This window comes from Carettochelys insculpta, chromosome 2 (genome assembly GCF_033958435.1).
Source record: "Carettochelys insculpta isolate YL-2023 chromosome 2, ASM3395843v1, whole genome shotgun sequence".
Lineage (NCBI taxonomy): Eukaryota > Metazoa > Chordata > Testudines > Carettochelyidae > Carettochelys > Carettochelys insculpta.
In genome coordinates this window covers 279,099,689-279,126,087 of record NC_134138.1, presented here as the reverse complement: position 1 = coordinate 279,126,087, position 26,399 = coordinate 279,099,689, and the positions used below count along the sequence as shown (strand labels likewise).

Sequence of the window (26,399 nt, the reverse complement as noted above, 5' to 3'; positions counted from 1 at the left end):
TTCCGTTGCCAGCAAACTCCACAATGGGGCGGCTGCCTCGTTCCCTGGTGCCCTACGCTTAGGGGAGGTGGCTCCTGCTGCCAGGGAGCCCCTCCATGACGCCTCAGGGAGGCAGCTCCTGCTTCATTCACTGGCTCCCACCGGCCGAGAGGCTTTGGAACACCCCCACCAGGGGTCCTGTTACCCCCATCCTCCACTCCCCTTCGTCCTTGGTGCCTCCTCTTTGGAGGCTACAGAGCCTCCATCCCTGGTGCCTCACCCTGGAACAGCAGCCCCCATCACCAAGGAGCCGTGACATGGAACAGCAGCCCCGCTCCCAGCCCCGGAGGCTGGTGTCCTGTATTTGCCGTAAGGCACTGTGGTCACCTTACACAAAATCTACCAGTCCCAGGCCCCCACAAGGGTTAATCCAGCCCTGGGGCCAAGCCCTGCACCTCAGTGCCCTGTGGGGCTGGAAGATGAGGGGAGAGACAAGCTTTTTTTTCCTGCTTCTCAGTTGGCGGCAAATATTTTCTCTTCATTTGGGGCCAGGACACGGAGGGGTTTTGTTTGGTTGGTTGCTTATTTTGGTTCTTGGCTTCTCACTTGTGTGCACTTTGACTGATTTTTCTGTAGCTCCGTGGTCCTGGACTCAAAAGAGGTTCCCCCATCCCTGCTCCAGAGGCTCCAGTCAGGAATTCCAAAACTAGGAAAGGTGAATTAAGATGTTGTTCCCTAAAGCTACTACAGGATAATTGAAGCACCTATGGCCAATTAAAGCCTGTCAGTAACTAGAGACAGCAAGATAACTGGCGCGGCGGGGAGGTATCCTGTGAGACAATTGAAACACCTTCGGCTAATTAAGAGCCTTTCTGGAACCCAATAGCCCACCCCCACCCTGCTTCAGACAGACAGGGTGGAGTGAGGAAGGAGAGCAGACTGCAGTTTGGAGGTGTGTTGCTCAGATCTGAGAGACCAGAGAACTGGAGGAAGGGAGACCCTGTCCCAACAGAACAGGGACTTTCCCTTCCCAGGGTCAAGGACCAAGGGTAACACTACCTCACAGGGACAAGGGTAAGAAGCCTACAGTACTGGAGAGGGGCTGGGGCTCAGACCACTTCCCTTCCCTACCACCTTCTTGAGCCACTAGTGGGACCCTTGGCACCACAAGAACAGGAGAAAAGGTGATGTCCTACCTCCTGCTAAGGAAAGTGTGGGATCCACCACAACAACATTGGGTATTCTGCCACAGGAGATATAACAGAGGTCTGTAAAATTATTGAACCAGGAGAAGAATGTGAATAAGGAAAAGGTATTTACTGCTTCACGAAACACAGGAACCAGGGCTCTCACCCTGAAATTAGCAGGGTTAAAAACCTAGAAGAAAGTTCTTCCTCACGTAACACACCATCAACCTGAAGACCAAAAGTATAACTTGCTGTGAAACAGATTTATATAAGATGAGAAAGGATGGGACTGTCAACGGCTATTGGCCACGATGGTCAAGGACCCAACCCCATGCTCCAGGAGTCTCTGAGTGCCAGACGCTGGCATTGGATGACAGGCAAGGGGTCACTCAATAATTGCCCTGTTCTGTTCACTCCCTCTGAAGTCTATGCCATTGACCACTGTCAGACTGAGCTAGATGGACCATTAGTCTTATCCAATATAACTGCTCTTACGTACTGAGGTTCACTGTAATATAGAATACAGGAAAGCTTACTGGACACGATGAACTGGGTAGATGTCCGGCACTCATCCGCCAGGAATGCAATCTCTCCAGAGTCTTCCATCTTGCACTCCCGGATAATCAGGGTATGTTGCTTGCCGGAAGAGGTAACGGTAATTCGGTCACTGGGCTTCACTTCTTCCCTGTTCTTCAGCCAGCGGACATTCTGGATCTCGTTGTCCAGCTCCACGCAGAATATGGCTGTGTCATTTATGGAGACCGCAGTCTTCCGTGGCAGTTTTTTAATGATGTTCCCTGTAGGAAAGAAAGCTGCCACAGTCATCACCCCGCAGGTATAGACTACTGTGTTCAGATCTGCTGACGGGGGTGGGAGGAAATCTGGGTGGGACATAAGGAACACATCCAGGTCATCTTAGGCCTGGAACCATCCCTAAAAGGAAGCACAAAATCCCCAAGGCTGGAGTTATTCTAATTCGGGGTGGTGGGAGGGATTTCCTACCAGCACCAACCCTGAATTGCCAAGGGTGGCAGAGTTCACTACAGCTAAGGATGTAATTGTGTCCCAGCACACAGAATCACAGAATCACAGAGCTGGAAGGGACCTCAGGAGGTCATCTAGTCCAGCCCCCTGCTTCAAGCAGGATCAACCCCTACTAAGTCATCCCAGCCTGGACCTTGTCCAGCCAGGACTTAAAAACCTCAAGGGATGGAGAATTCACCACCTCTCTAGGCAACGCATTCCAATACTTCACCACCCGTCTGGTGAAGAAGTTTTTCCTAATATCTAACCTACACCTTTCCCTCTTCAACTTCAGACCATTACTCCTTGTTCTGCCATCAGACACCACTGAGAACAACTTCTCACCCTCCTCTTTAGAGCTCCCCTTCAGGAAGTTGAAGGCTGCTATTAAATCACCTCTAAGTCTTCTCTTCTGTAAACTAAACAAGCCCAAATCTCTCAGCCTATCCTCATAGGTCTTGTGCTCCAGACCCTGAATCATTTTTGTTGCCCTTTTCTGAACATGCTGTAGCAAATCCACATCCTTTTTATACTGGGGGGCCCAAAACTGGACACAATATTCCAGATGTGGCCTCACCAGTGCCAAATAAAGAGGAACAACTACTTCTCTAGATCTGCTTGAAATGCTCCTCCTAATGCACCCCAGTATGCCGTTAGCTTTCTTGGCTACAAGGGCACACTGTTTACTCATATCCAGCCTTTCATCCACCATAACCCCTGGGTCCCTTTCCATTGTACTGCTGCTGAGCCAGTCGGTCCCCAGACTGTAACAATGCTTGGGATTCTTCCACCCCAGGTGCGAGACTCTACACTTCTCCTTATTGAACCGCATCAGATTTATTTTGGCCCAGTCCTCCAATTTACCCAAGTCCCTCTGGATTCTCTCTCTACCCTCCAACGTATCTACCTCTCCCCCTAGTTTTGTGTCATCCGCAAACTTGCTGAGGGTGCAACCCAGTCCCTCATCCAGGTCATCAATAAAGATGTTGAATAACACCAGTCCCAGAACCAAGCCTTGTGGCACTCCGCTTGAAACAGACCGCCATCCAGATATTGAGCCATTGACCACTACCCGCTGGGCCCAACCATCAAGCCAGCTTTCTATCCATCTTATAGTCCAAGTATCCAATCCATATTTCCTTAACTTATGGACAAGAATATTGTGGGAGACCGTATCAAAAGCCTTGCTGAAGTCACGGTATATCACATCCACTGACTTCCTCATATCCACAGAGCTTGTTACGTCATCATAGAAGCCATGGAACCTGTGAATTTTGCCCTTTATTTCAGCTCAACCGTGAAAGGCCACCATGATCACAAAACTGTGAGTTTTTGCCTTTTATATGGATTCTGCTACCCCACATTCACCTCTAATACCATCTCGAATTTGTTCATTCACTTCAATCAATTGCCACGTTATGAGACATTTATTATTATTATTATTAATTATTATTATTATTATTATTATATGCGATATTGCTGGAGATATTTAAGAACAGGTTAGATAGATGTCTATCAGGGATGGTTTAGACAGTACTTGGTCCTGCCATTGGGGCAAGGGGCTGGACTCAATGGCCTCTCGAGGTCCCTTCCTGTCCTAGTATTCTATGATTCTATGAGTTTGTTCATTTGCTTGAATCTAGTCCTGCTCATAGGCTTTAGGGCCAGAAAGGTAAAAATAACCCAGGGTCTTTGTCAATTTGACCTTGGGGCAAATTCCTCCTCAATCCCAAATATAGTGATCAATGAGACCCTGAGCACGTGGGCAGGATGTACCAGTCAGATACCTGGGAAAGGATTAAAAAAGATGTGGAGATACACATCTCATAGAACTGGAAGGGACCTAAGGAGGTCATTGAGTCGAGTCCCCTGCCCTTTTGGCAGGACCAAGCACCATCCCTTTTTTAATCTATTTGCCCAAGATCCCTAAATGGTTCCCTCAAGGATTGAGCTCACAACCCTGGGTTTAGTAGGCCAATGGTCTGGAGGGAATCAGAGTCCTCCCCATCTAGTGTATCATATCCACCTGTTGGAAAGAGATGCTAAGAGCAGCTGTGGATAGACCTTATGCAGCTGTGGACAGACCTTACACATTGTAGACCATCTCATTAAACTATCACTTCTGTACACTTATCAAGCTCATTTTTAAAACAAGTTGGATTTTTTATTGCCACTTCTTCCCATGAAAGGCTATTCCAGACCTTCACTCCTTTGGTGGTTAGAAACCTTCATCTAATTTCAAACCTAGATTTATTGACTACTTGCCAGACACCCACCACATCTGCAAGAGATGCAGCAAGGACTGTCACTCTTGTGTGGGTCTTCATAGTCACAGTAGACGCTGTAAATGAAGTCCTCAATTGAAACTATAAAGGGCGCGATCCATAGTCTATGCAGACTGAAGGATGCCTACTATTTATTGTCAGTTTATATACATTTGGTCTTCTGTCAGCACTGTCTGTTAGCGTGAATAACTCCTCTCCCTTCCTAGTGTTTATCCCACTGACATATTTATAGAGAGCAATCAGATGACCCCTCGGATGCTTTCCCAGCTTGGCAAAAATTCTTGTTAATCTGTAAATTCATGACCTTGCATGCTGCACTCTTAAATGGCACCCCATTTCTTTTACTCCCGTTTTCCAGCTTATTGCTTGATATGACAATTCTCTGCATTGGCCATCCTCCCCAGTTTGTGTCATGGGCAAATTTTATTAGCCCACGCCTACATTTTGTAGCAAGTTCCTTAATGCAAATATTCAATACAACGGGTCCCAAGACCAGTCCTTGAGGAACTCCAGACTGACAGTTCACCCGTCAGCATGCCCCATTGTCTCCCATTCCTCCAGTTCCTTTCTTCTCTTTTGATTCTTATGTTAAAGCCCCGTCTTCTCCAGGTTAGCTAATAATTGCCCATGTGGACCTGTATGAAGTAATTTACTGAAAGCCATATAGATTAGATCTACTGGAGTGGTTCTCAAACTTTTCACTGAACCAGACCCCCCCAATCACCTCCAAACCATTCATGGGCCCCCATCAAAGCCCATTCTAGCCACTATGTACACTGCATTAAATGAAAAAGGAAACCACAGCACAGCTTTTCAGACAGCAGTTAACATCATTGGAAGATATTTAATTTAAAGATAATAAATGATTTTAACTTGGCAATTTATTTAAAACTTATTCTCTATGATCATTTTTATCAATCTTTTATTTTTTAATGTACCCCCTGAACTACCCTCACAGACCTCCAAGGGTACTACTACTGCATTTCCTTTGTCTAGAAGATCATTTACCTTCTCAAAGAAAGAGATCAGGTTGGTCGACCACAATTCTCTTTAGTAAAACCATACTGTATTTTAGCCAATTTACCTCTATGTCCTTAACTGCTCTTTCTTCCAACCCTTGTCCTGAGACCTTGCATACAGTTATGGTTAAGGTACTGAGCCTATAATTTCATGGATCGCTTCCTCTCCCCTCCCCGGCTCATTTTTTATACAGTAAAAGCTCTTGTGTCCTGCACTTGGCAAACTCCACACACTGGTGTTTCTGATCTGCACTGAAAGTCCTATATTGCAGTTGGTGCAGGGCCAGCAGGAGACTGGGGGCCTGCAGGGTACAAACTCTGGGAGAAAGTTTGTGTCCAAGAAGGGGTTTAGGGCAGGGGAATGGGACATGGGAAGGGACTCAGGGTTCTGGATGGTGGGGGCTGCTGTGCAGCTGGAGAAGCAAGAGCATCAGGAGCGAGGAGCTGCCAAAATTGAGCATCCCCCATCATACACTCAGGCCCCCTTCCATGCCTTACGCCCTCCTGCCCCCCAGACCCTCCCATGTCCCAGCCCCCTGTTGGCCTAACACTCCAAACCCCATCCCCACAATCCCTAAGCAGGCCAGTTAATAACTGTAGATACCACCCTCAAAATTCTCCAGTTGTAGGGCAGAACACTGGAGATTATGGAATCACTACAAATCCGTGTTACTGGGCTTGCAATGTCACGGGCTGCTTCCTTTAAAAGTCTGGGATGGAGATTATCAGGGCCCTCCAATGTGATCTCCTCAAGATGTTTAAGTTTCCACGCTGCCACTGCCCTCAGGTTCTTTATTATCCTTATTAAAAACAGAGCCAAAATATTAATGCAGGTGTGGGACCACACACAGATTAACCTTCATCTCCACGCAGTTCTCAATGTTTAGTGGTTCCACTTCTTCCTGCCTGGTTTTCTTTGTGTTTATGTGGCTAAAACTCCTTGGACTGTTGGTTTTAATTTCCTTTGGATGTCCAACCCTGCTTAGGGCTTTTGACAGTTTTCATTTTCCCACTACACTTTCTAACCTCCAAAAAGTAGCATTCCCTGCTGATCCGTCCCTCCTGCCATTCCCGGTAGGCTTTATGCTTCCTCTTCCTAACCCCTTGGAGATGATTGCTCTTCCGCATTGGTCTGCAACCCATCCCTATGGGATACAGGCTTCAGACAGTCCATTTCAAAGAGGACAAGGTCAGAGCAAACTGAGGCACTGTTCATGCTCATCACTATGGCCCACAAGGTTGCTGTGGCCACAATTTGAAGTCGTTTGTTTTTATTGTGACTGTGCCATGAATTCTCCGTGGTATCTCTAACCCTGAAGCCTCAGGTGAATTCTCTGTCACTAGTACCCAAATCCCATCCTTGGGATGAACCACTATTGGACTATAGAAGCCTAGGGCTGGAAGGAGGAGGTCATCGAGTCCAGCCCCCTGTCTGAACCAGGATCAACCTCAACTAAATCATCCCAGCCAGGGCTTTGTCAAGCTGGGACTTAGAAACCTCTAAGGATGGAGATTCCACCACCTCTCTAGGTAACTCATTCCAGTGCTTCACCACCCTCCTGGTGAAATAGTTTTTCCTAATACCCAACCTACACTTCATCCCTGTAACTTGAGACTACTGTTCCCTGTTCTGCCATCCATGTCTACTGAGAATGGCCTCTCTCCATCGTCTTCAGAACCATCCTTCAGGAAGTTGAAGGCTGCTATCAAATTGCCCCATCCCTGTTCTCTTCTTCAGACTAAACAAGCCCAAATCCTTCAGCCTTTCTTCATAGGTCCAGCCCCCTAATCTTTTGGGTTGCCTTCTGCTGGACCCTTTGCAATGCATTCACATCCTTTCTATACTGGAGCCCAGAACTGGACGCAGTACTCCAGATGTGGACTCACCAGTGCTGAACAGAGAGGAATAATAACTTTGCTAGATCTGCTGGACATGCTCCTCCTAATGGACTCCAATGTGCCGTTAGGGCTGGCCATGCAATGTTCTGACAGGGAGGGAAACAATTGTTTCCGACTCCCACATGACACCAACTTGCATCCTGCAGTGTGAGGTCATCTTACACATGCAAAATTGCCTTTGTTTGCTAAGTCGTGGCCATAATAATATTCAAGTTTTGGATGGATATTTTTTCAGGGTTTAATGAGGTTATCTTCTTTTCCTTATTTGAAGCACACGCCCTCTAGGGAGCAACACGTACCATGGAAAAAGGGAGATAGTGCTCCAAGACATTACTTTTGTGGTGTATTGGAACATGTGTTAAAAACGACAAGCTATTTTTAAGTGTGAGAATATCCTGGCACAGCTTGCACGAGTGGAACCTCTGAGGGAAGCCATGTGATAGGGGTCAAATGAATGAGTCTACAGCCTGTCACTCTAGTGTACAAAGTAGAAGGAGTTGTGCCGCCCTTTTAGGGAGCAGCCTGCTTTGTCATTCTCTGTTTTGGGTTCCAGTTAGTTGTTACGAATTCTGAGAAATAAAGTATGGTAATACTGCAACCTTTCAATAATACTATTTATGTTTTTAGTCTAACTCTTTTGTGTGCATGACATGAACAGCTTTCATCTCCAAATTGTGTAATTTTACACCTAATTGAGGAATCCATAATATATTCCCAAGAGCGGGTTTAAAATTCCTCCATCAACTCCTGCACTTCTGTGGGTCAAATTTCCCACAATGCTTGCACTTCTCTATTTGTTTGCGGGTACACAACTTGCACTTGTATATACAAATCTGACAAGGCCCAATTCTCTTCTTACATCAGGTTTTACAGTGGGGTACCAACATGACCTTCGATGGGGGTACAGTTAGACCGAAAATGAGACATGCTTCCTCAGAAGGGAATATTACAGGGAAGTATGTCTGGCATCAAGCTCTCAAGGCTTTCGAAAACCATCCCCCTAGGTTCCCCTTAGGGAAACTGAGACCAGGAATGTGATTTGTCTGGGGCTGTAGAGAAAGTCATTGCACTGGCCCCATAACACTGCAGGTGTTTTGAAACCACATTCACAGCACGCTGTGCACCACACACCAGAGGACAAAATGCCTGTGCAAATGCTTATTTTCACTTGCTTTACTATTGCCCACACAAGCCAAAGCCTCTGGGCGGTGAAGAGGCACGAAAGGGGAAGGAAAAACCTATTACAGTGGATTCTCTCTCTTACCCTGGACTGTCAGTTCCGCAATGGTCCGGCTCCCCTCCTTCATCTCACAGATGTAGACGGCATCATCGTCTGTGGTGACATTCTGGATGGTGAGCCGGCGGTATGTCCCTTCTTCTTCAATGTTGTATTTCTTGCTCTGCTGGAGTTTGGTCTCCTCCTTGAACCAGGTGGTTTCCGTGCTAGGGACGGGCACCTCGCACTGTAAGGTGGCAGACTCTTTCTCCTGAACTTCAACATCCTTCAGTTTTGTCTTGAATGGCACTGTGGGCTCTTGGAAATGAGACAAAGGAGTAAGAACTTGTAACATCTTTGGAGCACTTAAGTGCAAGTCAGTAGATAGAAAAGTGCATGCATTATTGTTAATTATAGGTTATATTGTAGTACCCAAGGGCACTGAGACCTCATACTAGGGTGAGTGAAGTCTCTGCTCTACAGCATTCACAGAGGGGCAGTTAACCTTTAGCTCATGCAGTAGAGCACAGGGCTTTGGTCCTTACAGTCACAGGTTTAATCCCTGGTGACAGCAATCCAGGTCTGTCAGTATTACAATGGGGGCTCATCTAGGATGAGCTGCTGGAAGGTCTCAGAAGCTTAGGACATGCTTCTTCAGAACAGGGAAGCTTGTAGCACCCAGAGGCACTGAGACCTCAGACTAGCATGAGTGAAGTCTCTGCTCTACAGCCTCAGCCAATCTTTAGCTCATGTGGTAGAGCACAGGGCTTTAGGCCCTATGATTACAGGTTCAACCCCCTGGTGCCAGCAACTTTGGTCTGCCGGTGTTACAATATTATTAATTATTATTACTATAATAGCAACTAGAGACCTTACTCAAACATTCAGATAGACGTGGCATCAAAAGAACTTATGTTTCCAGTTAGTGACACGATGCAACAGGTGTCTAAAAACCACGAAACAAAAGTGGAGGTTTGGGGAGCTAGACCAAAGAAATAGCAACAGGAACTGTGAACTGAGCCCACCAGTGACTCTTGCACCATTCTCAATGCTGGGTGGACGTCCAAGCAGAGGGTGAGCCTGCAGGGGGATACAGTAGTGATTTTGTAGAGTTGTTTCAGGGAGTTTGTTCCACACACAAAGGGTGGTGTAGGAGAAAGCACCAAAGTACTTGGAAGGAGATGTGGACCAATAGGTGACATAGGCTGGCATGTCTGGTGGAGCAAACATGGCAGTCAACTGCCCCCGGGAAGGCAAAAAGCATGAATGGTCTTTACAACAAGGCCTGTGAGCATGTGGTTTGCATGTGTGGTACCCAGAGGCACTGAGACCTCATCTGGGGTGAGTGAAGTCTCTGCTCTATAGCCTCAGCTGAGCACCACCTGGCCTTTAGCTCATGTGGTAGAGTGCAGGGCTTTAGACCCTCTGCTCACAGGTTCTGTCTCTGGTGCTAGCAACCCAGCTCTGTCAGTGTTACACATGGTAGGGAAGAGGCATCTACCAGAGGGACTGTGAGCAGATGCAGCCAGTACAGTGGGCTGAGGTGACCTTATGCAGCAATGCAATCCAGTAAAGCTTGCTCTGCGCACTTTAGACTTGCAGCCTACGAAATACAAATCTGCATCAGCAGCAGGAGGTGGGCAAAACAACTGACATCGGTTTTGTAAGAGTCTTTCACGGATGACAGGACAACTGTTCCTGCACATCTTTTGCACAAGGCACTCAGGGCATTTCATAAGAGGGCAAGTAAAGGGCGTTACTGAGGGCAGGCAAGTCAATTGCAGATATGCAGCTCTAGCTATGGCAATGGCATAGCTAGAATCGACTTATTTGCAATCGACTTACCAGGCCATGTTCACAGAGGTAGGTTGACACGAGAAAATCTCCCATCAACGTCCCTTATTCCTCGCAATATTGGGGTTGACTGCTGACCCCAGATAGTTCGATTTTTCGTGTCTCTACCAGGCATGTGAAATCGAACTCCGAAAAATTGACCCTGACCAGGTCAATCTTCCATGTAGTCTAGATGTACCCTGAGACCTGGCTGTCGGAGGCCAGTTAGCTCCAGACTGTGAAGGGTCCCAGGGTTCCGACCTGCTGCTGGCATTGTCCTCGCCACTCTGGTCCACTCACTACCTCCCAGACCAACCCTGGGCAACACAATTAGTTCTTAATACCTCCTCATCCTGCTGTCAGCCTGACTAGGGTGTGCTTGAGCGTGCACAGGGCAGAGACCCACAAAGGGCCTCTTTGAGAGGCCAGACAAAGGTTATCTATGAGAATCAACATGAATGTAACATAAACCTTCTCTGACCCCTTCAGCATGTAAGTTACATTCCTCCCACTGACTGCCAGGAACCTCACACCACACTATGTGTCACCTCTGAGTCTGTCCTGCAAGGAGTTAGAGCTGATGCAATGCATACACTGAGAGGCCTGGGGAGAAGGGCAGAGCAGGAAAGCAAAAAAACAGATGGTATAAGAACCCGTGAGTCAAATTCAGAGATGAATCTAAATTTGTCTACACAGAGACATTTGCCTCAGGAGAAAAAAAAAAACTGAATTAACTTTTAAAGAACATTAGGTAAATTTCATTAAATCCCTGTCTGGACTCTCGTTTTCAGACTTAAAGTGACCTTAATTGAATTCATAAGAAGAATTCATCCAAATTAATTAAGCAACTTTATTTTTTGAATTAGAGCATCCACACAAGGGCTTTATGTAGTTGAACTGATCTACTTTATAATCAGACCTTTAGTTAATTCGGATACGAACAGAGAGATAGCCAGGTTAATTTATACGCTATCAAAAAAAAAAAGGCAATCCAGTAGCACTTTAAAGATTAGCAAAATAATTCATCACCTAATAATTATTTTGTTAGTCGTTAAAGTGCTACTGGACTGCTTTATTGTTTAGTTCGTTTGGATAAGCTTTCCTGTTGTCCCCATGTACAAGTGGGTGTTAATCTCAGGGAATTAAATTTACATGCTGAAGGTGCCAGAAGAAAGTGAAAGATACATCGATTTTGATTCACTTTTCTGTGTAAAGCAATGAGTTAAATTCTATCAGTGCCTTTTTCTGTACAACCACAGAAAAGTATCTAAAACAAAATAGGATCAACTCCATTAGGGGCCCACCAGGTTCAGGTGTATCTTCCAAAAGTAACATAGCTTTGTACATAATGATGAGTGCTTGTATTTACGTTATCCATCCTGTAAGTGTTCCTGTGCGCTGTGCAGCGTTCCAGGCAAAATGTGGTCTTTGATAAAAAAACAGTTACAAAACTGAAACTCAAGCAGTGTGGAATCTGTTTCCATTAATAAATTTGAGGCAGGCTGCAATTTTATTCCTCACTTACCCCTTTTCCCCATATATCCAGTCACCATCAATTTGGCATAACATACGTTGCTTCTATATACATAATATACTTTACTTCTATTGCTGTTTCCATTTTGCAGGGTCCTGATGATTTTACATATATGCCTTGGAATGTCTCTAGGCAATACTTCAATATTATTGCATTCATTTTACGGAGGGAAAAACCAAGGCACAGAAAAGCTAAGTGGCCTGCTAAAGTTTCACTGTAAGTCAGCATGGCAGAGAAATAAAAAGAAAATAAGATTTCTGATCCTAGGCCCTGCTTTAACCAAACAATCCATTCTGCCTTGTGGACAGTAAAAATGAGGTGCAGGGTCCACCTTTCCTCACAGGTGCCTGGGGAAAGGAAATATCTGGTGATTACTATCTAGGGTGGTGGTTACACTGCTCATTCTGGGGAAGAGATCTGCTCTCTATCTGCTTTATCATGTTATATTTCCTGTAAACTTTGCATGTCAGCATGATCAGCACAATGGACTGATTACAACCTTCAAAAATCAAAATTAAAAATTAAATAAAAAATTACTGTCCCCCAGCTTGATTAGTTAGTTAGGTGAGTAGAGACTTTGTTTCTTTTAACTTATCCTGCCAACATTTACCTGTTTGGTTCACCTGCCACCTCCTGTCAGACATCCACTTTCTAAGCTCACTGGGACTCTTTATTACTTATTTTTGGAACATAGGTACGACCACACTGGGTCTGACCACAGGTCCACCTAGCCCAGCGTCCTGTCTGCTGACACTGGCCAATGCCAGATGCCCCAGAGGGAGTGACCCTGATTCTTGACTGAACTTCCTAGGCATTGTTGTAATCTAATTCAGATTTTATATTAAGCTTCCATTTATAAATGGCTGAGTTTATCACTAAATGTTATAATAATGTTACGGACATGAGTAGCAATTGATACAAAGAATATAAGCACATCGGTAAAAGCTAGTTTGATGATTTATGTTTCTAAACATGTTTTTGGCCTGTCAGACTCTAGTACAATCGATTAGCCATTTATTAAAACATCTATTAGTAATTTCACCTTTTTAGAAGCAACTTAATGAATAAAGCAATAATATAATAATAGTGATTATGAAGATGGCAGACTTAGCCAACAGAATTATTATTTTTGTTATTATCAATTAAACATGATCCCAACTGTGAATGTTTATCCTTGTGAAGATTGGCAGGTCCAATTCTTACCCACAAACAATGATTCATTTGGGATACAGCATGATCATTTTTTCCAGTTTCAGTGAAGGGAAGCCATCAATGCCCAAGTCTGGATTTGGTTAAAATTCACAACTGGCTGGGAATTTCCCCTCCAATTTTTTTTCCCCAGTGAAAATCATGGTTTCTCCTACAACATCTAAATTTTCCACAGGAAAATGTTGGTTTTGCTGAAATTTTTCAATTTCCCACTAGGAAAAGCAAAACTACCCATTTCATGTTGACCAGAATCAGAACTGTTCCCTTCATTCAACAAAATCAAAATCTTTTGCTTTTGGCTCTTTATTGCATTATTCTTTACCCACCTGAGCAGCTGCAGTGTCTCATGGGAGCTGAAGTTTGATTGCTTCATTCTTCTATTCTCCCGTGGGCTGTGGTCCCCAGCTGGACTACATCTCCCATGATGCACAGGTGACTTCTTTCTGTTTGAGTTGCATAGCGCATTGTGGGAGTCCAATGACTGCAGTGCATTGTGGGAGATGTAGTCTAATTGGGTAACTCAGCCCTTACAGAAGACAGGGACAAAACTTCCCTGATGCACCATGGCCACCCAGATGAATGCAGTGTAATGTCCAACTGAATCAAAAGGACATGTTCTGAAAGGTCCAATTAAAAAAGTTCAGAGTGTTTCAGTTCATAAAAATATCAGTGTTTTGACTTCTTATCTCAATTTGGGATCAAACAAATGTTGTAATATCAGAATTGCCTGCAGACTGGAAAATCCAGCTTTTCCATCAGCACTAGTACAGCATGCTGGGGAAAAGACTGCTATATTTTTATTGCCTCTGCCCAAGTTACAAACATATGATCCACCCCCGCTGGCTCTGACTGCGCTGAAAGATTTTTTAATTTAGTTACCCAGGGACTGTGTGAATTACTTTTTAGATATTCACTACTCTGCTCTGAAATTGTTTTACATTTATTTGCCTGTTCATAGCCATAGCAGAGAGATCCATTACAGGCTCTTGAATTCAGCAATAAATCTCCGAAACAAAGAGAATACTTGTAAAATCTGGGGTTGAAAAAAAAAAATCAGCCACTTCGGAAACCAACTGGCTGGAGCCCTCAGAAGAAAGCAAGCACTTGCATGAAGCAGACATAGCTCCCACAAGAGGATCTTTGGTTTTTTTGAAACCAGGTCTGCATCTGGCTTGTTTTGGAAACCATTTTCTCCCGAGGGTCGCATCCTCGTGCCTCATCCGCACACCCCAAACCTGCTAGGCACTGAAGCTATTTTAAAAAATACAGCTCTAACCCATCTTTTCCTAAGTGTAGATACAGCCTAGATGGCAGCAGATATCTCCTCCACCTTGCCTCTCAAGCTGTGTCAATTGCATCCTTCTGCTGGCAGCATCTCTCCCCCACTTCCTGTCTTTGACACCAGTCTTTGTCCCACCCCGAAGCTGGATGTTTTGCTCCAGCAAATACCTGAAACTCCCTTTACCTGCAGGAGGGGGAGAATTCTGTCCACAGAGGAAATTTAGCTAAGCCCCCCCATATCCTATTTCCTTTTCTTGTGCTGTTTTTATCCCCTCCCCCACCATCACCCAGGTGCAAAACCTTTTCTCTACCTGGATTGCAGCCTCACTGCTCCCTCAGTCTAGGTCAGGCGTGTCCAACCTGCAGCCTGTGGGCCGCATGCGGCCCTGCACAGCTAGTAATGCAGCCCCACAACATCGTAAACTTTTAACGTTATTATGTGATTTATATACATTAACTATATTATATATTTTGTACGCGGCCCAAGACTATCTTCACTCAATGTGACCCAGGCAAGCCAAAAGGTTGGACACCCATGGTCTAGGTCATTTCTGAGCAAAGTAAGCCAGCATCAGCCTCAGTACCAGCCCCTTTGTGATGCCACACGTCATCACGACTCTACTTAACCTATGACCTTCAACCTTTATAGCCGGCTGCTGCTTACTTAACCTGTACCCTCTTCATTCAAGGGGCCCAACTCTGCACTCTTCAACCCTGTTGAACTTCTCATGGGCCGGGCCCAAGAACAGTGCCTCGTCTGCCATACCTGCGAACACTATACACTCTGTAGAGCTGTGTCACATGCCTTTCAGGAAGTCGCATAGTTTATGCTCCCTGCTTCATCCCATCTCTGAGTTATCTCCTGGAGACATTCAGACAGGTTTGCCAGGCAAGATATCCCCCTCAGAGAACCTGGCTGACTGCTTGCTACTGCTCATATTTCTGCAAATGTCTGGCAATTTCATCCCGTACTAAGATCTCTAGAATCTTGACACAGCTGACTTTCGTGATAGGCACTTGGGGGCTGCCCTAGTCCCTTTCTTAACAAGTGGGTTATAGTGTCTTTCTTCCAGCCCATCCCAGACCAGGTCTGCACTGGACATGAAAGTTGAGCCTAGATATGCAATCCCACCTACAACAATTGTGTAGCTAGAACTGACGTATCTAAGATTGACTTATCTGGCCGTGCTCAAACAGGAAGGTTCATCAAACTCCCATCAAACTCCCTTACTCCTCGCAATAATGAGGAGTACAGGGATCAGCTGTTGACTCCCGATCGATTTTGCACATCCCCACTAGACATGTGAAATTAAACCCCAGACGATCGACCCTGAGCAGCTCAATCTCCCGGTGTGTATAGACATACCCCAATGGGGGGATGGCAGAACGCTGCCAACAGAAGTACCACAATTTAGTGTCAACAGAATGTATTTGTAATGCGGACGCTTGGCAAGTTTTGTCAGCAAAATGCCAATTTTGTCAACAAAACTCTGTAGTGTAGGCATAGCCATAAGTATGTCCCTACAAACGTACACAGATATATACTGCAGTGTCACATTGGCTGAAAGGTGAACGTTTGGGCTGTGTCCGCACTAGAGAGTTTTGTCTGACAGTAACTTCTGTAGACAGATGCTTCTGATGTAGATGTAGCCTTGAAGAACATTGTCACTGCTTTTGCCTTATCAAAACAAGGCATGTTTATTCAGGGAAGCTGTGCTGCTCAAATGCAAGATTACAGCACACAGAGAATACCATGGATGACAGAATAATGGTTCACTTATTTCCATGTCTTTTTGGAGGGACTCAGGTTGGCACAAGGATTCTGCTAATTATAACCATCCCACACAGATTTTCCATTCATTCCATTGTAGATCAGAAAGCCTGGACTGAGTAAGTAACTGGAACCCAGAAACAGCCCATACGCATTTCCATTTTAGCTCTCTGACTCACTTGTAATGCTTGACAGTAAATACTGATAACTAATGTTTTCCTCTGGGGCTACAGTCAAGGAGTGGCAGTTGCGTACTCACCATATCCTAGGGACTCATGCTAGAGCTTCCAGATGGAATGGATGAGACTTCCATTCCAAAATCCTTTTCAGTAACGCTATTTCTGGATGTTTGCCAGCACATCTAAGTCCTTCCCCATCAACCAGAGACTGCATCATCTCCTATATATTTCAGAGAGTTTGTCTCTCTGATCAAGAACTCCACCTAAATGATAAAAGCTAAGACCACCATATTTGGCACACAGCTTCACAGAATCATAAAATTAAAGGGTTGGAAGAGACCTCAGGAGGTCATGGAGTCCAAACTCCCTGGTAAAAACAGGACCAATCCCAACTTAATCATCCAAGTCAGGGTTTTGTCAAGCCAGGACTTAAAAACCTCTAGGCTGTGTCTACATGGGCACAAATCTTCGAAATAGCCATATTTTGAAGATTACTAATGAGGTGCTGAACTGAATATTCAGCACCTCATTAGCATTAGGACGTTTCCGGCCACAGCGCTTCGAAAGCACGCGGCTCGACGTGGCTACACAGGGGTCCCTTTCGAAAGGACCCCGCACCTTTCAAAATCCCCTTATCCTGTTCACTGATCAGAATAAGGGGATTTTGAAAGGTCCAGGGTCCTTTCGAAAAGGACCACCGTGTAGCCACGCCCAGCCACGCGCTTTCGAAGCACGGCGGCCGGCAGCGTCCTAATGCTAATGAGGTGCTGAATATTCAATTCAGCGCCTCATTAGTAATCTTCGAAATATGGCTATTTCGAAGATTTGTGCCTGTGTAGACACAGCCCTAGGGATGGAAATTCCACTTATAACTTAAAGCAAGGTCAGGGTTTAGTTGTGGCAGGAAAATGGGTTGTGCCAGGGCCAGGAATGGGATTTTTTTTCATAAAACCAAACAGAAAAGAGACAGAATCACCAACTGAAGTACAGTCCTCAGAACTGACACAGCCAAGTGAATGCTGAAAGAGACTGAACCAAGATGAGCCAGAACAACAGGAGGAACCCAGAATAGGCTTGGTTCTCAATAAACCTTACAGAAAAGAGAGAAAATGGAGAAATTTGGAGAAGTGCTTTGTTTTGACACAACTAAATCAATGCTCACGTTTTGAAAATTACAAGACAGTATTATTGGAAATCAAATTGACTATGCCTCTTTTTTGGGTAAAACACAACAAATGATAAAAGTTTATAGGGTTGAAATTAAAAAAACACACTTGATGGAATTCCCATTTTAAAAAGTATTAAAATCAACTTCATAAACATTTTTGAAAAATACAATCATTTCAATAAGGCAAGTACATTTTCCTTTTATTTAAAAATGAATCAAGGACTCGAGCAACATTGGGTATACCTACTAGTAAAATCTTAAAACCATCAGGTTAAAAGGATCATCTAGCCTAACCACAACTGATTTGTATCATAGATTTTATTTCCCTTACGATGTCTAATCATAAATCCTGAGACAACCTACAAGGTTTTCTTTTAAAAAACTCTGTTGCAACACATTCTTTTCTTCTGTTCAAAATAATGCAGGATGAGGCACGTCGGCATTACATAGAGGGTCTGAGCCCAAATCCCTGGAAGTTACTGGGAATCTTTCCACTGAACTCAATGAGCTTTGAAGCAGGTCCCTACAGGGCAGTGCTGGTTTGTACAAATTTCTGTACCCTGACTTTCCTCATCTTCAGACATGAAAGGTCACCAGTAATCCACATAGCTGCTGAATAGTAACAGAGAGGAAGCCGTGCTAGTCTATACACTATCAAAACAAAAAGTGCTACTTGACTGCTTTTTGTTTTGATAGCTGCTGAAGTCCTTGAAGAGGGGCAGCAGTGGGTGTCAAATCCATTGGCAGTGTTGGTGCGGCAGGGCAGCTGTATGAAATAACATGCAGTATTTCCAGCATGCAATGCCCCACTCCTTATCTCCTGTATAAATGCCCAACGTATTCCAAATATATGGTGTGATGGGGTTCGGGGTCCCCAAGCTCTGCACCCCGTCTGCAGGCAGGAGTGACTCTCACTCAGCAGGAGAACAGCGGGTTTATTAGCTGACAGGACCCAGCGTCCTACAGAGCAGTCAGTACAGCCGGCAGAGACAGCCAGTCCCATCCATGTTGGGGACAGGAGGCCCCAAGGGGGCCCTGGAGCCAGGGCCTTGCCCCCTCCTCTGTCTCTCTCTCGCCCAGCCCAGACTCACTGCTTCCCAACTCCCAGTTCCAATTCAAACCCCTCAGGCTCCATCTCCCCCTTTGTCTGCAGCCCGGAGGTGTCACCTGGTCACCAGGTTACCCTCAGCAGGAGCCCCCCACCCTCTGTGAGCCGCCCCCACACACACACATACACACACACACACACACATATCCCCCACACTACATCACACATGAGCTGCGTCTACACGTGCACGCTACTTCGAAGTAGCGGCACCAACTTCGACGTTAGGCGGCGAGACGTCGAAGTCGCTAACCTCATGAGGAGATAGGAATAGCGCCCTACTTCGACGTTCAACGTCGAAGTAGGGACCGTGTAGACAATCCGCGTCCCGCAACGTCGAAATTGCCAGGTCCTCCATGGCAGCCATCAGCTGGGGGGTTGAGAGATGCTCTCTCTCCAGCCCCTGCGGGGGTCTATGGTCACCGTGGGCAGCAGCCCTTAGCCCAGGGCTTCTGGCTGCTGCTGCGGCAGCTGGGGATCTATGCTGCAGGCACAGGGTCTGCAACCAGTTCTCAGCTCTGTGTATCTTGTGTTGTTTAGTGCAACTGTGTCTGGGAGGGGCCCTTTAAGGGAGTGGCTGGCTGTTGAGTCCGCCCTGTGACCCTGTCTGCAGCTGTGCCTGGCATCCCTATTTCGATGTGTGCTACTTTGACGTGTAGACGTTCCCTCGCTGCGCCTATTTCGATGTTGGGCTGAGCAACGTCGAAGTTGAACATCGACGTTGCCGGCCCTGGAGGACGTGTAGACGTTATTCATCGAAATAGACTATTTCGATGTCGCAACATCGAAATAAGCTCTTTCGATGTTGGCTGCACGTGTAGACGTAGCCATGGCCAGTTATTTTAGAGATGCACATGCACCATTTGAACCTATACAAGGTGTAGAGCTGGTTGAACAATGGGGAGAAACGCACAATATATAAGTACTGTTCTTCAGGAAAGGGGCTATTGGGCAACATACTGACTTTTGAAACCTCTTCCAAACAGCTCCAAATCCCACTCACTTTGCTGCTCCAATTCTTCCATTGGCTTCAGGTGGGCAGCACTCAACCAGCTCAGTGCAAGAGGCTACTTCTAGGCCAAGCCTCTCAGCCTGGTAGACCAAAGAGACTCTAGGGTGTTGACAGCCATCTGTGCGCTCTGCGGGAAAAGGCAGCAACTGGAACAACCTGGACTACCCCTGAGGTGGCTGGGAAAGGAGGACACTCATAGGAGGATTTGAAGTGAAGAAGAATTTTTAAGATCTCATTTCCTGCTGGCCATTTATGTTATTTGTTGACTTTCACAGAATCACAGAATCCCAGGGCTGGAAGGGACCTCAGGAGGTCATCTAGTCCAGCCTCCTGCTTCAAGCAGGATCAACCCCTACTAAGTCATCCCAGCCTGGACCTTGTCCAGCCGGGACTTAAAAACCTCAAGGGATGGAGAATCCACCACCACTCTAGGCAACGCATTCCAATGCTTCACCACCCGTCTGGTGAAGTAGTTTTTCCTTATATCTAACCTACACCTCTGCCTCTTCAACTTCAGACCATTACTCCTTGTTCTGCCATCTGACACCACTGAGAACAATTTCTCACCCTCCTTTTTAGAGCTCCCCTTCAGGAAGTTGAAGGCTGCTATTAAATCACCTCTAAGTCTTCTCTTCTGAAAGCTAAACAAGCCCAAATCCCTCAGCCTATCCTCATAGGTCTTGTGCTCCAGACCCCTAATCATTTTTTTGCCCTTCGATGAACCTGCTCCAGAAAATCCACATCCTTTTTACACTAGGGGGCCCAAAACTGGACACAATATTCCAGATGTGGCCTCACCAGTGCTGAATAAAGAGGAATAACTACTTCTCTAGATCTGCTTGAAATGCTCCTCCTAATACACCCTGGTATGCCATTAGCCTTCCTGGCTGCAAGGGCACACTGTTTACTCATATCCAGCCTTTCATCCACCATAACACCTAGGTCCCTTTCCATCGTACTGCTGATGAGCGAGTTGGTCCCCAGCCTGTAACAATGCTTGGGATTCTTCCACCCGAGGTGCAGGACTCTACACTTCTCCTTATTGAACCGCATCAGATTTATTTTGGCCCAGTCCTCCAATTTACCCAAGTCCCTCTGGATTCTCTCTCTACCTTCCAACGTATCTACCTCTCCTCCTAGTTTTGTGTCATCCGCAAACTTGCTGAGGGTGCAATCCAGTCCCTCATCCAGGTCATTAATAAAGATGTTGAATAAAACCAGTCCCAGAACCAAGCCTTGCGGCACTCTGCTTGAAACAGACCGCCATCCAGATATTGAGCCATTGACCACTACCCATTGGGCCCGACCATCAAGCCAGCTTTCTATCCATCTCATAGTCCAAGGATCCAATCCATATTTTCTTAACTTATGGACAAGAATGTTGTGGGAGACCATATCAAAAGCCTTGCTGAAGTCAAGGTACATCACATCCACTGACTTCCCCATGTCCACAGAGCTTGTTACGGCATCATAGAAGCTAGTCAGATTGGTCAGGCAGGACTTGCCCCTGGTGAATCCATGTTGGCTACTCTGAGCCCAGGGTGAACCTGGTTGGTTTGCACCTTGCTACATTCTGGTTATATTAGAGCCTAGTGGTTAGAGCACTGGACTGGGATGCAGGAGGCCTGGCTTCTATTCCCAGCTTTGCCGTTCACCTGGCTGATCTTGGGCATATCATGCCAATGTTCTGTGCCTCAGTTTCTCCAGCTGTTAAATGGAGATAATGATACTGACCTGCTTCATAAAGTGCTGAGGTCTACTCACACAAAGCACCATATCAAAGATATGTTTTATATTACACGAGCACTTCGGGCCTGATCCAAGGTTTTATTGGCATCAGTGGAAAGACTTCCATGGTCTTCACTGACCATTGGATCCGGTGAGGCCTGCTAATGGCGGGGGCAGCAAAAGGGGGTCCCAGCATTGCAAAGGGGTGTGGCGCTCCATACCTCTTAGAAGTGCCATGGCAGTGCTATTCCATGTGGCTGGGGTGGGGGTATGCAGAGACATGGTCTGGGCAGTGCTAAGGGCGACTACCCTAGGCCCCAACCCCAGCCACTTTTGGCCCCACTCCTTCTGGGGGAGCAGAGCTGGGCCCCCTCCCACCTTGCCCCAGGACCCACAGTGGCTCTAGGCTCTGCTGGATCAGGCCCTTGATACCTACATGTTGGATTTTCACAAAGCTGTTTGGTTCCCCCATCAGACTCACCACTTAGCTTTTGCTCTCCTAACTCCTATTACTGGTGCAGCACCAAAGCTCAAAAAAATGCCACTTTGCAAATTCCACACAAGGGCATCTTTACCTAACCCACACAGTAATACTGGTGATAAATCAATAACAAGGCCTGGACCCTCCCATATGATCCACTCAGGCATATTGCAGGAATGAGGCCTTAAGGGACTAAGTCCTAAACACTAAACAGCTGAAATACACAGACAGTAGAGCACGGCCAAATTTTTGTAGCAAAAGTGCAAAACTACTTGGATGTGTTTTCCCCCTGTGGATTAGAGACACAAGGCACAGAAGACATTGAGTCTGCTGACGATGTTGATCTTCTTTCACACAGACGTGAAAGCATGTGAGAAAAGGTCACAACCCTAAACAAAACTGCCACAATGACCGGTCTGCGCATTAACAAGGGAAAGACCAAGACAATGAGGATCAGCCAGTCCAACAACACCACCATCACACTGGGAGGGAATGAACTGGAAGACGTGGAGCAGTTCACCTCTTTGGGGAGTATTATGGGCATAGATGGAGGAACAGACAAGGGTATCAGCGCCAGGACTGGGAAAGCAACAGCTGCATTCAAGACTTCCCATCCCACATGGACATCACAAATTATATCTGTGAAGGTGAAACTACGGATCTTCAACACAAATGTGAAGAGTGCGCTCTTGTATGGATGTGAGACCTGGCTTACTACAAAGTCTTCAAATCACAAGGTGCAGACATACATAAGCAGGTGCCTGAGGTCCATACTTCACATCAAAAGGCAACACTTTGTCACTAACGAGGAGCTTTGGAACAGAGCAGGACAAGAACTGATTGATATTGAAATCAAGAAACGAAAGCGGGGATGGCTGGCCACACTCTCAGAAAACCATCATCCAGCAGAGTCCGTCAGGCTCTCACATGGAACCTGCAAGGAAAACTCAAAGGAGGAAGACCTCAGGCAGCATGGAGAAGGCCTGCTGAGATTGAAGGACAACAATTGAGGTACTCCTGGGGTCAGCTAGAAGTTCTGTTCCAAGACAGAGTGAAGTGGAGGAGACCTGTAGATGACCTATATTTAAGGTGACCAATTGTCCCATATTTGGGTTGCCAACAGGCATCCCTACCTATTTATCAAATGGGATTAATTGTCCCATATTTGGGCTCTCCCCCGACTGACCTTTTCTGCCACCAGTTACACAGGCACAGCTGCTGGCCGGAGAGAATCAGGTCACTTCCCCGAGCCTTGGAGTAGCAGGTTGGCTGCTGCTTCCCCAGACTCCCAGGGAGGGTCAGCAGCTGCTGCTTTCCAGGACTTTTGGGAGCGCTGGGGGCTGCCACTTCCCCGGGGCTCAGGAATGGCCGGTGGCTGCTGCCTCCTTCGCAGCACCCCGGGGCTTGGTGGAGCTGGGAGGTGTCACCCCTGCGCTGCATATCTGGGACAGGGAGATACGGTCACTCTACCTATGCTCCACCCAGAGTACAAGAGTTAAGTAGTAGTAGTAGTAGCATGGACAGAAAAATGAGCCCAACCTGCCTACCAATTTCTTGTCTTCCTTTTCTTATTTTTAAAGCAAAAGCTAGCCTCTCTCTGACTGGTCTCAAAAGTGTGAGCAATTTTTCATCTCAGGTCAGTTAAAAGACAAAAAAGTGTGTGTGTGGAGGGGAGATTTCATCAACATTCTGCAAAAGAAAAAGGGGGGAGGAAGAAATTTGCAAAATTGTGTAAAAATAAATAAGTTGTTACAAGAAAGGCGTGGGGTCTCTGTAGCTGCGTCTACACGTGCACGCTACTTTGAAGTAGCGGCACTAACTTCGAAATAGCGCCCGTCGCGGCTACACGCGTCGGGCGCTATTTCGAAGTTAACTTCGACGTTAGGCGGCGAGACGTCGAAGTCGCTAACCTCATGAGGGGATCGGAATAGCGCCCTACTTCGACGTTCAACGTCGAAGTAGGGACCGTGTAGACGATCCGTGTCCCGCAACGTCGAAATTGCCGGGTCCTCCAAGGCAGCCATCAGCTGGGGGGTTGAGAGATGCTCTCTCTCCAGCCCCTGCGGGGCTCTATGGTCATCGTGGGCAGCAGCCCTTAGCCCAGGGCTTCTGGCTGCTGCTGCGGCAGCTGGGGATCCATGCTGCAGGCACAGGGTCTGCAACCAGTTGTCGGCTCTGTGGATCTTGTGTTGTTTAGTGCAACTGTGTCTGGGAGGGGCCCTTTAAGGGTGCGGCTTGCTGTTGAGTCCGCCCTGTGACCCTGTCTGCAGCTGTGCCTGGCACCCTTATTTCGATGTGTGCTACTTTGGCGTGTAGACGTACCCTCGCAGCGCCTATTTCGATGTGGTGCCGCGCAACGTCGAAGTTGAACATCGACATTGCCAGCCCTGGAGGACGTGTAGACGTTATTCATCGAAATAGCCTATTTCGATGTTGCTACATCGAAATAAGCCTATTTCAATGTTGGCTTCACGTGTAGACGTAGCCTGTGTGACCTGGAGCACCTGGTTTAGGAGATTTTGCAAATAAATGACAACAGTGCACTGCCTTGTGGCTTAATAGGGTATGTGTACCCTACAGAGGTGTTCCAGAATAACTTACTCTGGAGTTATTATCCCAAAATAAGCAGTTCCAGAATAATGTGTCCACATTACAGGGAAGCCCCGAAATAAGCAAAACTTATTCTGAACTAGCGTGGCCACACAATAGAGCCTATTTCTGATTAGAGCTCCTGGCTCTAATCCAAAATACTATGCCTCCACAGCAGCCTTATTTTGGAATAAGCTATTCTGGAATCGTTTGTTTCAAAATAGGCTCTATTCCCTGTCTATGCAGCCCCTATTCCAAAATATCTATTTTGAAATAGGCCTTATTCTTCATAGAATGAGGTTTACCAAATTCAAAATGAGCTGTTGCGTAGACGCTCACAAAGTGACTTCAGAATAACTTTGCTTTGTAGACACACCCATAGTGAGTTTGAGGCCTGTCGCCTGCTTTCCTCCTCACGGGCAATGAACCGAATGGAATGTTTGTGTACGTTTTTCAGTGAACGGAACTCTGCTAGGCATGCTCAGTTTGTCAGCTGTTTCACCCACATAATGGGTACAATGTGGGCAGGTGTGCAGCACACCTCTGGGTGGGAGAGACTAGTTCTGGGGATAGAAGAGGAAAAAGGACCTCTGGGCCCATTCAGGCTTGGCCCCTCCGCTGAATCTGTCTCCAAGCAGCAGGGCCAATCCCTTCACTGGGCCTCTGAGCATGGTGTTTGTGAGGCCTGCTCTGCACTCCAGAAGGGGCGGGGCTGGACACAGCCCTCACTCAGCGCCATCCAGAATGTGGCGTGTACCTCCCACCCCCGGCTCTCAGGTGCTGTCCAAAAGCCATGCGGGCACCGGTGCAAGGTGGCCGAGGGCTCCTCATCCCTTGGTGGGGTTAAAGGCAAACGGGGTGGGGCTAAGGGCAGTCAGGACTGGTCCCCTCCACGCGCGCGCACACACACACACACACACACACAGAGTCCCTCAGAGCTCAGGGCCTCTTTGATATGCCGGGCTACTGTCCCCCCAGGTCAACTGCCCCCTCTGTCCTCCTGTCAACAGGCCTGTGCCAAGTCCTGCACCCAGTGACACGGCCCTGTCATTTATGAGGACCCCTGTTGACAAGACCGTGATGGAGGCTGTCCGTCGGACAGCTCTCAAACCGAAGCGTGCTTCCCCAGCTGCCAGCTCCAGTGTCCAGCACAGCTGAGCGGACTGGCTTCTGGCCCAGTCCTTGAGGGAGGAGGCACTTCCCAACGAAGCCGCTGTGGAGGATGTGGCGAGCACGCCATGCATGTGAACAGCGGGCTGCTCTTGTGTGATCCGCTGCATCACGTTCTAGTGTGAGCCAGCCCTGCCTTCGGGTGCAGTGGCATCTACCTGACCTGTGGGATGGGTACCCCAGGCAGGGATGTTCCTGGCATCCCCAATCTGAGCCCCTACCCAATGGCCAGCTCCGAGTCCCATTCTGTGAGGTGCTGGCCAAATCCTGGAGAGTGGCCTCACTGCAAAAGAAAGGCATCAAAGATATTCTGTGCCTTCCAGACGTCCCTTAGCCCCTCCTAGTAGCAGGGCCTCTTCTCTTCATGTGAATGCCGTTGAGCTCTGAGAGCAGGAATAGGCCTCACATGGGGCAGCAGCAATGGACTCTGGAGGCGAGTCCCTGGATTTTCTCCTGACAGGAAATGCGCTAACTGTGAGCCTACGCCCTAAGCCAAGTGGGTGGGGGAGACTAAAGTCAGGTAAAAACCAGAGGCTACAAAATAGATTGGGGCTATTGAAGGACATTGGGTAGATGACACAAAAGCCTGTTTCAGCCTCATTTCAAGCCAATGTATTTTGCTTCCAATTTTTGTGTTATTTGTGTGTGTCTTGTTATACTTGGTGTTTTCCTGGAAGGCCCCAACTCCTGCAATCAGGGATTCCATTAGCCTCCCTCAGCTTTCACTTTTT

The 26,399-nt window shown here is 46.8% G+C and overlaps 1 protein-coding gene across 4 annotated transcripts in view; it reads right to left on the bottom strand.

Annotated features, from left to right (window-relative positions):
* Positions 1-26,399, bottom strand: part of OBSCN (obscurin, cytoskeletal calmodulin and titin-interacting RhoGEF) — a 270,890-nt gene that overhangs the window by 223,559 nt on the left and 20,932 nt on the right. For all 4 annotated transcript variants that reach the window (XR_012644111.1, XM_074985301.1, XM_074985298.1 and 1 more), the window contains exons 3-4: positions 8,657-8,926; positions 1,703-1,963 (exon numbers count right to left, since the gene is read on the bottom strand). Coding sequence is in view for 3 of the 4 variants with exons in the window: in XM_074985301.1 (XP_074841402.1) it covers positions 1,703-1,963; positions 8,657-8,926 (531 nt within the window). In the remaining variant the exon portion in view is untranslated. The remainder of the gene's footprint in view (positions 1-1,702; positions 1,964-8,656; positions 8,927-26,399) is intronic.